General features: G+C 42.0%; 1 protein-coding gene across 1 annotated transcript in view; it reads left to right on the top strand.

Moving 5' to 3' along the window:
• The window catches only part of rasgrf1 (Ras protein specific guanine nucleotide releasing factor 1), a 706,856-nt gene that overhangs the window by 642,825 nt on the left and 52,029 nt on the right, over positions 1-12,002 (top strand). The window contains exon 21 of the mRNA XM_060924009.1: positions 1,704-1,807. Within this exon, the coding sequence (XP_060779992.1) occupies positions 1,704-1,807 (104 nt within the window). The remainder of the gene's footprint in view (positions 1-1,703; positions 1,808-12,002) is intronic.

The following is a 12,002-nucleotide window of genomic DNA, read 5'->3' as shown; positions in this document are numbered from 1 at the left end:
TTCTTTTCAATGAAGATCACTTTAAACTAATCAGAAATACACTCTATTGAGGTATTTCACCTGACGTCACAGGGTCACGTGACGCCCCGGTGTCCGCCATTTTGAACGTCAAGCTAGCTAATGTCAACAACAGTAGCTGGTATGTTATTGTAGCAATGTTTACGTTCAGTCATTTGGATGACTGTTAAAACCTTTCAGTCTCAAGTTTTTCCTTTACTGGATTTGCTAGTTTACTGAGCTAGCGCGCCGGGTGCCGGCAGGCTAGCGTGCGCCGGCCGCCGGCAGGCTAGCGCGCGCTAGCTCCCAGCTTGCCCGAGCGCGCTAGCTCAGTAAACTAGTAAATCCAGTAAAGGAAAAACTTGAGACTGAAAGGTTTTAACAGTCATCCAAATGACTGAACGTAAACATTGCTACAGTAACATTCTAGCTATGATGTTGTTGACATTAGCTAGTGCTAACAGCTAGTTGCTAGTACACTGCTACAACACAGACACCGACCCTAATAATACAGTTCTTGGTCACTGCCTGGTAACAGCAAATTTATAACGGGCCATGTCTCAACAGACTAAGAAGTTATTTCAATGACATTTAATAACATTTTGTTTATCCTGAGGACCGAAAGTAAATGAAAATGTGAACAAACCTTAGCTGTAATAAGATGGCGACCACCGGCTCCAGGGACGACCCACTGATGTAGGCATGTTACCCAGCCTGACACAAAATATTTGTAGGTATCCAAACTCATACGCTTTCAGATCAATACCTGTGTATGGCAATGGGTTTTTAACGACATAGGTATACAGATCATGTGGGCCGAAGTCAGGTAAAGACAAGGGCTTCGTGTACTTCCATACGTCAGTGAACAATCCTGGTGTAAGCAGGTAAACGTCGTTCTCTAAGCCTGCTAACCTCAATTTTTGCAAATACCTCTCCCTCTGCTCGCCCTGTAAATGCCCTATGTCGCTGGATAGTGAAGGTGTTTTCTGCATCTCGCTCCTTTTTCTTTTATGTTTTTCGTTTGTCGCCTTCCTCGCATTCAAACTGATTCAAGCCGTGCCGTCCAAAATGGCAGCATCACATGACTTGGTCACGTGGGTGAAATACCTCAATACATTGCTAATGTGGTAAATGACTATTCTAGCTGCAAATGTCTGGTTTTTGGTGCAATATCTACATAGGTGTATAGAGGCCCATTTCCAGCAACTATCACTCCTGTGTACTAATGGTACAATGTGTTTGCTCATTGCCTCAGAAGGCTAATGGATGATTAGAAAACCCTTGTACAATCATGTTAGCACAGCTGAAAACAGTTTAGCTCTTTAGAGAAGCTATAAAACTGACCTTCCTTTGAACAGATTGAGTTTCTGGAGCATCACATTTGTGGGGTCGATTAAATGCTCAAAATGGCCAGAAAAATGTCTTGACTATATTTTCTATTCATTTTACAACTTATGGTGGTAAATAAAAGTGTGACTTTTCATGGAAAACACAAAATTGTCTAGGTGACCCCAAACTTTTGAACGGTCGTGTATATATATATATATATATATATATATATATATATATATATATATGTGTGTGTGTGTATATATGTATGTATGTGTATATATATATATATATATATATATATATGTATGTATGTATATATATATATATATATGTATGTATGTATGTATGTGTGTGTGTGTGTATGTATTTGGCAGGCTGAGGGTGGGAAAGCAGAACCCTTTGAGAACCACTCAGCTTTGGAAATTGCAGAGCAGCTCACTTTGCTGGACCACCTGGTTTTCAAAGGCATCCCATATGAGTGAGTATTTTAATCATTCCCTCAGTTCAAATTTAGAGTAAGAACCTCTGTTAGAGTTCAGTTATTTTTGAACATGTTTTAGAGAAAAGATAAATATAATTAAAGTTGCCTCATTATGTTTATAGCTATATAAACATCAGGAAAACATGAGTCAAAACCCATTCTTGGATATACAGCACCATAACATATTTGCTGTTACAGCATGTACAATTTTTTTTCTAACTGAAGACACCATAAGTAGGTAGATATATGAGAGAGCCTTGTTATTAGGACTCATCTAAGATTTGTGGTTGGGGGGGTATGGTTGTGCAGTGGTTAACATTGTCGCCTCACAGCAAGAAGGTTCTAGGTTCAAACCTCATGGCCAATGAGGGGCCTTTCTGTGTGGAGTTTACATGTTCTCCCCATGTCTGTGTGGATTTCCTCTGGGTGCTCTAGTTTCCCCCACAGTCCAAAGACATGCAGTTAGGCTAAGTGGCTACTCTTAACTGTCATTGATCAAGCTTGGAGAGAGATGGGTTCTGTCAATTTGCAATGCTCTCTACACACCTATAATGGACTGTTAAAATGTCATCATTCAGTACGTTTACATGCACATCCAAATCGAGCTACTGTCGGTAATCGAGCTGAAGGTCCCAGCAGGGGTGCTAGAGAAATCCAATCGTACATGCACACAATGAAATCGAGCTATTGTGTGAGGTACATTGTGCACCCGAGCCACAGGTGGCGCTACACGCCCCATCGTGTTTGTACACTTCTGGTTGTCGTCATGAAGAAGAGCTATTCAAGAGTATAAACAAAGTTATCAGCAGTGTTGCCAGATACTGCTGACGTTTTCCATCCCAAAACATGTTCAAATCCGCCAAAATGCACTTAAAACCGCCCAATCTGGCAACACTGGCAGTTCCGTGTTCACAAGTTCCGTGCTCAAGCTGTTAGGCTTGCTCTAACAGACTGTATGGCTACAAACTGTCCTGCGCAGACCACTGTTTTGTAAGACAACCTATTTTGCACAATTGTATATTTTTCTAAAGTCCATTTTTTGCTTACAAAAAAATATTTTTTTTTGCTTACAATTTAACTTATGTCTTAATAAACACACAAAAAGTTAAATTGTTTTGTTTTTATTGACATTCTTCAGATGTTGGACATACATATATACACACACACACACACATACAATGACTTGTTTATGTACACAATTCACAGCTATGCAACAGCTGTACAGATGTATTTGATGATACAGTAAGTGAGCTAAATTTTAACAGTGCAAACAATGCCACAAAAAGAAAAGATTCATGCCGTTGTCATGATTCGTTGTCATGCCGACCGAGGCTGTTGTGTTTCCCGCTTGTGGTCTCGTCACTTGTCACTTCTGGAAGGGGCAGTGCTGAAGTAAGTAGCTCGAATACGTAGCTCAATAGGGTATACATGCACTAAGTAGCTCGGCAGAAATCGCATAATCTAGGTCGTGTAGCTCGATTCCGAGAAATCAAGTTCGGTTCAATTTCAGCCGAATTAAGGTGTATACATGGCATTTAGAACTTCGATTTCAGTCGAGCAACGGCAGAAATTCGATTCTTTCTATGTGCATGTAAACGCACTGATTGGTGCCCTTGCTGGCTATGGGAAGAAAAAGATTTCTGGTTATTGCTGTGTCCAGTGCACTTGCTTTTGACACAAATTTAGTCATTCTTCTTCTTTTTCTTTAAATGTTAATTCAGAGTGTGTGATGTCACTATGTAAAGTTAACTGAGGGAGGTCATCAATAAAGATTTAACATAAAAAATAAAATGCATAAAATACTTCCATAATGTGCGGCACGGTGGTGTAGTGGTTAGCACTGTCGCCTCACAGCAAGAAGGTTCTGGGTTCGAGCTCAATGGCTGACAGGGGCCTTTCTGTGTGGAGTTTTCATGTTCTCCCCGTGTCTGCATGGGTTTCCTCCAGGTGCTCCAGTTTCCCCCACAGTCCAAAGACATGCAGGTTAGGCTAATTGGTGGCTCTAAATTGACCGTAGGTGTGAATGTGAGTGTGAATGGTTGTTTGTCTCTGTGTCAGACCTGCGATGATCTGGTGACTTGTCCAGGATGTACCCCACCTCTTGCCCATAGTCATCTGGGAGAGGCTCCAGCTTACCCCTGACCCTGCACAGGATAAGTGGTTATGGATAATGGATGGATGGACGGACTTCTATAATGTCCACCTTATAGTTGCAATGTAGCTGTCTATTCTTTAGTATTAACCATTTTATATTGAGTGACAACATGCATTTGAGGCCAAAAATTTAAATACATATGGGCCTAAATCCACACATTTTATGTTGTGCTTCGGTTGAAACTTTCAGATAAAATGTCATTTCCACTTCAGGGGTATGTGCATGAGTTGTGCACCAACACACCGAGGCAGCCATCTGCGGTACCATCTTGGTGTGTGGGTGTGTGTGTGGGGGGGGGGACTCCTGCACATACCCCTTAAATATGTCCACTTTTCAAATTTGTATATTTTAGATTCTTCGTATTTTTATTCTATGTAATCTATGTATATAGCTACTTTTGTTTTGCCTTTGCTAAATTCTTCTATCTTAAATATTCAAGCACTAATCACCAAAGCAAATTCCTTGTATGTGAGAACGTTCTTGGCAATAAACTTGATTCTGATTTTGATTCATTTCCTGTGTTAAGTCTATTATGTATTGACCATCCATAAGTACCTATTTCACAATAACATAAGAGACAGATTTATTTCACCTTGTATTTACTACATATATCTGATTTTCATTGGATCAAAAGTTTAGATATTTTTAATATTTAGTGGCATTCCCTTTGAATTACTTAGGTTGAATTAAACACTTTGGGTAGCCTTCCACATGTTTCTCATCATACTTTGCCAGAATTTTTGGCCATTCCTCCTGACAAATCTTTAATGGGATGCAGGTTAGAGCTTTGTGATGACCACTCTAATACTTTCCCTTTGTTGCCTTTAAACCATTTTGCTACAACTTTGGAGGTATGCTTAGGATCCTTGTCCTACTGGAAGATCCAGTTATGAATAAGTTTTAAATTTCTGGCTGATATCTTGAGGTGTTTAGTGTGTTCTTTATGATATCTATTTTTAAAGTGCACAAGGTCCATTTCTAGCAAAACACTCCCACAACATGATGCTTCCAACCCCATACTTCACAGTCGGGATGATGTTCTTCAGATTAAAAGCATCCATACATCATGCTGATCATTATGGCCAAACAGTTCAATTTTTTGTTTCAACTTGCAAAAGTATAGATTGTCCTGGTGATCACTTTCAAATTTCAGTTTGGCTTTTTTTTTCAATGGTTGTCTTAGTGTAGGGGCTTTGTCATCTGCACAACAGCCTTTCAGGACATGGTGATGTAGGGGTCTTTTAACAGTGAATATACATACTTTGGTGTGAGTAAGCTTGACATGGGTAATAAAATGAGCATTTTATCTCCCGGTGCAAATTCCCATAGGTGTGCCCCATTATACAGCCAGGATTGACATTCTTGTGCCTGTAACAAATTCTCCTGAGTTATGTGTCTCAGTGTGTGAAGTTTTGCTTAGAGATCGAGAACATACTGAATTTAGTTTTACTATTAGAAGGTCCTTCCTCCCAATTTTCAATGATGACTTCCAGGATGCTATGAGGTTTGGGACCATACAATACTTTGAATGGGGAGAACCCAGTGGACGCTTGTGGGACATCTTGTACTGCAAATAAAAGAGACTTGAGCCATTTATCCCAATTCTGTGCATTTTCCCACACAAACTTATGCATCATGTTTTTAAGTGTTTGGTTAAACTGTTTGAACAACCCATCCATATAGTGATAAACATTGGTATGCATTGATTTGTTCCCAAAATCAGTGGATAGGTGAGGCAGAGACTAACTGCCGCCTCTACACTATGGTTTTCTCCACAAAATTTGATCCTGATGGACATCAGTGGGTATTTGTGAGTTCCCCCACAAACACATCACATCTTCACAACAAGTACTGCACCCAGTGCCTCACCTTGACCAGGCTTTGGTGGATGGAGGTCTGGTCACAGCCTAAATCCACCAACATGCAGTGTGTATGCCCTTGGATGCACACAGCTTGACTGGGGGCAGTCAGCAGCACATCAGGGATCCAGACCAATGCCCCCACCTCCATTACATGACACTGGTCCTGGAAGTACGCAGGCTCCCCATCGCATGAGCCTACCAGCCCAAGTCAAGTCAACATTATTGTCAAATATGCTATACATGCTCAACATACAGCACAGATGAAATTTCAGTCCTCTCTGACCCACGGTGCAAACAGACAGTGCAATAAATAAAAAATAGAATAATTGAAATAATATAAACAGTATAAACACTCTCGATAAGAAATAGACATAGACTAAACACTCATATATACATATATACACACACAACCCCGATTCCAAAAAAGTTGGGATAAAGTACAAATTGTAAATAAAAATGGAATGCAATGATGTGGAAGTTTCAAAATTCCATATTTTATTCAGAATAGAACATGGATGACATATCAAATGTTTAAACTGAGAAAATGTATCATTTAAAGAGAAAAATTAGGTGATTTTAAATTTCATGACAACAACACATCTCAAAAAAGTTGGGACAAGACCATGTTTATCACTGTGAGACATCCCCTCTTCTCTTTACAACAGTCTGTAAATGTCTGGGGACTGAGGAGACAAGTTGCTCAAGTTTAGGGATGGGAATGTTAACCCATTCTTGTCTAATGTAGGATTCTAGTTGCTCAACTGTCTTGGGTCTTTTTTGTCGTATCTTCCGTTTTATGATGTGCCAAATGTTTTCTATGGGTGAAAGATCTGGACTACAGGCTGGCCAGTTCAGTACCCGGACCCTTCTTCTATGCAGCCATGATGCTGTAATTGATGCAGTATGTGGTTTGACATTGTCATGTTGGAAAATGCAAGGTCTTCCCTGAAAGAGATGTCGTCTGGATGGGAGCATATGTTGCTCTAGAACCTGAATATATCTTTCAGCATTGATGGTGTCTTTCCAGATGTGTAAGCTGTCCATGCCACATGCACTAATGCAACCCCATACCATCAGAGATGCAGGCTTCTGAACTGAGTGCTGATAACAACTTGGGTCGTCCTTCTCCTCTTTAGTCCGAATGACACGGCGTCCCCGATTTCCATAAAGAACTTCAAATTTTGATTCGTCTGACCACAGAACAGTTTTCCACTTTGCCACAGTCCATTTTAAATGAGCCTTGGCCCGGAGAAGACGTCTGCGCTTCTGGATCATGTTTAGATACGGCTTCTTCTTTGAATTATAGAGTTTTAGCTGGCAACAGCAGATGGCACAGTGAATTGTGTTCACAGATAATGTTCTCTGGAAATATTCCTGAGCCCATTTTGTGATTTCCAATACAGAAGCATGCCTGTATGTGATGCAGTGCCGTCTAAGAGCCCAAAGATCACGGGCACCCAGTATGGTTTTCCGGCCTTGACCCTTACACACAGAGATTCTTCCAGAGTCTCAGAATCTTTTGATGATATTATGCACTGTAGATGATGATATGTTCAAACTCTTTGCAATTTTACACTGTCGAACTCCTTTCTGATATTGCTCCACTATTTGTCGGCGCAGAATTAGGGGGATTAGTGATCCTGTTCCCATCTTTACTTCTTGAGAGCCGCTGCCACTCCAAGATGCTCTTTTTATATCCAGTCATGTTAATGACCTGTTGCCAATTGACCTAATGAGTTGCAACTTGGTCCTCCAGCTGTTCCTTTTTTGTACCTTTAACTTTTCCAGCCTCTTATTGCCCCTGTCCCAACTTTTTTGAGATGTGTTGCTGTCATGAAATTTCAAATGAGCCAATATTTGGCATGAAGTTTCAAAATGTCTTACTTTTGACATTTGATATGTTGTCTGTGTTCTATTGTGAATACAATATCAGTTTCTGAGATTTGTAAATTATTGCATTCCATTTTTATTTACAATTTGTACTTTGTCCCAACTTTTTTGAAATCGGGGTTGTACACACACACACACACACACACACACACACACACACACACACACACGTATATAAATTGGAGCCCAGACCTCACTTCCACACTCACAGGTCAGGGATAACTCACTTGGGAGGGAGAAGAGACAGAGACAGAAGGAAAGGGAGGGGAGTGAGGGGGAGGGAAGCCACAGGTTCAGGTAACTGGTTTTGGGGCAGTTGGCCGCTGCTTCCATGGTACAGGGATGGGGGTGTGTGGAGCCAAAGGGATTGATGAGAAATGGAATGGACAGGATGCCCACCTGCCACCCGAAATGCCTCCAGATGGTCTTCAGCCAAGCAGATTACTTCCTTCAGTGATGCTTGGTGATGGCACTGGACCCACTCCACTGTTCTCTCTGGCAACCAGGCAGTGAACCACTCCAGCACCTCTGGGTCAATGATCCCATCAGTATCATGCTTTTCTGCCCTCAGCTACTGCTGGCAGGTGTCGTGGAGCTGCTGGGCAAATGTGAACAGCTGGTCAACCCTCTCCATGGTCAGCATGTGGAACTGATGCTGGTGCTGTTCTGGGGTGTAGCTGACCAGCTGCGGGATGGCTCGTTTCAGGTCCCGATACTCAAGCATGTTGTCAGTGCACAGCTGCTGTGCTGCAAGGTGGGCCTCCTCAGACAGGAATGATGGTAGCCAAGCTGCTTGCTGCTATTCTGGCCACTCCATGCCTCCACTGCTCACTTGAACAGCTCCAGGAAGGCCTCCAGATCATCTTGAGGCCCCAGCTTGGTGAGGGTGACATGGGAGAAGCCTCCGGCCACCACAAGAACTGCTGCTGGGGTAACCTCTGATGCAATCAGGTTCCAGAGCACCTACTTATCTGCCTGGAAGTGCTGCTCCTGCTCTGTGTGCATAGTGATGAGCACTCAGTGTTAGTTTTTGTGGGCACTGGTGAGGGCATGACAGTGCTTCAACTTCAGCTCCCAGGTTTTAGCACAAGTGTGAGACTTCAGGGGCTTGGGAGACTGAAGGGGTGGAGACAGGCAGGTTGCCTTGACTGAAGATTTATTCACATTACTTTTAGCTTGCAATTTTTAGCTGCTTTATTGCTTAACATTCTCTCTGAGACAGACACTAAGACACATGCACACTAATACATGCTAGCACCCATACAAAAATCCCTGGACCTGAATTTGTGTCTCCATCCTGAGCAATGCAGTCAGTTTGGAAGGGCCCAATATTTTTGTATTTGTATACAATCAGAAGCTTCTAAGTCATTACATCAATTTCTGAAATCTTCCAAATTGTTTAAAGAGACAGTCAACTTGGTGTATGTAACCTTTTCACCCACTGGAATTAGGATCTAGTGAATTAAAGCTCAAATAAATCTGTCTCTCTTCAAAATTTTAAATTACTTCTTATTTGAACAAAGTAGATGACTTACCAAAAGAAATGTATGGTATGAGAGTTGTGGAAAATCTGAACATGAATACGGTGTCTTGCAAAAGTATTCATCCCCCCTTGGTGTTTGTCCTATTTTGTTGCATTACAAGCTGGAATTAAAATGGATTTTTGGGATTTAGCACCTTTTGATTTACACAACATGCCTATCACTTTAAAGGTGCAAATTTTTTTTTTTATTGTGACAAACAATAATTAAGATGAAAAAAACAGAAATCTGGAATGTGCATAGGTATTCACCCACTTTCATATGATACCCCTTAATAAAAGCTGGTCTAACCAATTAACTTCATAAGTCACATCATTAGTTGATTAAGAGCCAACTGTGTGCAATCAAAGTGTCGCATGATCTGTCACATGATGTCTGTATAAATCAACCTGTTCTGGAAGGACGCTCACTCTGCAACACGCTAAGCAAGAAACATGAAAACCAAGGAGCACTCCAAACAGGTCAGAGACAAAGTTGTGGAGAAGTACAGATCAGGGTTGGGTTATAAAAATATCCCAGTGTCCAGAAAAAAGCCATTGCTTATAGAAATAATATAAGGAAACACATTTGGAGTTTACCCAACATCATGTGGCAGACTCCCCAAACACATGGAAGAAGATTCTCTGATCAGATGAGACTACAACTGAACTTTTTGGCCATTATGGGAAACATCATGTGTGGCACAAACCCATCACCTTGAGAACACAATCCTTACAGTGAAGCTTGATAGTGGCAGCATCATGCTGTGGGGATGTTTTTCATCTGCAAGGACAGGATAGCTGGTCAGGATTGAAGGAAAGATGGAGGGCACTAAATACAGGGAAATTCTGGAGGAAAACCTGTTTGAGGTGGCCAGAGGTTTGAGACTGGGACAAAGGTTCACATTCCAGCAGTACAGTGACCCCAAACATACTGCTCAAGCTACACTGGAGTGGTTTAAAGGCAAAAATTTAAATGTCTTGGAATGGCCTAGTCAAAGCCCAGACCTCAATTCAATTGAGAATCTGTGGCATAACTTGAAGATTGCTGTACACCAGGGATGGGCAACTGGTGGCCCACGGGCCGCATGCGGCCCGCCTCCTTACTCAGTGAGGCCCGTAGATCATTTATTAATTATCAGGAAAAAAAATTAACCGCGGCCTTTTTTTTTTTTACAGTTGTAATTACACTGTTGACTGATAGAGGGCGCTTCCTTTAGCTCGCGGTGCTAAAGGAAGCCACGTCATTACGTCGTTGTATACGTCATTACGTCGCTGTATATGTCAGTTACGTCGTTGTTTACGTCATGACGTCGCTGTATACGTCAGTTACGTCACTACATTTGCATAAACTTTGGCGCGAATATCGAAGCAAAAACAACACGGAAGAAGCAACAGCAGCAATAATAATAATGGATGACTTCGCATTTGTACAGCTGCTGCTTCTTGTCGCTTAAAATGGTGATCTTTCGCGGTCTTGTTATTGTTGTTGGTCTTAACAACTCCGCCCCCCCGCTGATGTAAGCGGTTCTTTCCTCTGCCCCAGCAGAGAGTTGGTGCTAGCCTGGAACCGGTTTTTCTGGCCCCAGAGCCAGTTCTTTGTCAGTGGAAACAGAAAACCCGGTTCCAAACTAAGCACTGGCCCCGAACCAGCCCTGGAACTGCTTTGGTGGAAAAGGGGCAAAAGAGGTTTCGCAGGGCTCCTCCGACAGAGCAGGGTAAACTTCCCTATTCTGTACTGTCTCATACATCAGGTGAGTAGCCTCATATTAACTGTGAGATGTAGGCCTGAGTTTGACATGACAGGACAAAAATATTTTTTTAACATGCCATGCATTTTATCTCTCCAGGAAGCCCTCTGCACAAAGACACTGAACTTTAGCCACGTTATGGATTTAGTGACCAAAGTAACAAATCTCATCAGAGGGGGGAACAGGTCCCTTTGTCACAGGAGGTTCATTGCCTTTTTGGATGAAGTGGACACCGTGTATGGGGATTTACAAATGCATGCTGAGATCAGATGGATGAGTCGAGGGAAGTGTCTGGAGCGTTTTTTTGTGCTGCACTCTGAACTACCAGTATTCTTGGAGAACAGTATTAGTGGTGATACAAGCACCTACTGCAGAAAACTCAAAGACACACAGTTTATTTGCGACATGGCCTTTCTGACAGACATCACCTCGCATCTCAACCACCTTAACACACACTTGCAGGGGAGAGACCAAACTGTTTGCGATCTGTATGCACACACAACCGTATTCCAGTGTAAACTTGACCTGTTCATAGAAGGATTTTCTTCCCATCGTCCAAATTTGGCACACTTTCCTGCTTGTGAGGAGATGCGAAAAGATAACCCCAGGTGCGAGAAACTACTTCAGAAGTATAGGGCCGACATCGAAAAATTGCAGGAGCAGTTTAACGATCGTTTCCAAGATTTTCATGTGATGAAACCACGAAGTGCGCTATTCACGGACTGCTGTCAGTGAACAACCATCAGAACTGCAGCTCGAACTCTGCGAGTTGCAGTCAGATCCGTATTTTCAAGCAAAGCGCAATGAGAGGGGAATTTCATTTTGGAGACTGCTACCAGAGGCACGTTTTCCACTCCTCAGAGATTTTGCTCTGTCAATGGCCAGCGTGTTTGGGAGCACTTACATTTGTGAGAGCAGCTTTTCAACAATGAAGCACATTAAGTCAAAAGAGAGGAACAGATTCACGGATGATGCTCTTTTTCATTTGATGCAAATTGGATGCACAAAGATTGAC

Source organism: Neoarius graeffei, chromosome 6 (assembly GCF_027579695.1).
Source record: "Neoarius graeffei isolate fNeoGra1 chromosome 6, fNeoGra1.pri, whole genome shotgun sequence".
Lineage (NCBI taxonomy): Eukaryota > Metazoa > Chordata > Actinopteri > Siluriformes > Ariidae > Neoarius > Neoarius graeffei.
This window is presented reverse-complemented; position numbering and strand designations above follow the sequence as displayed.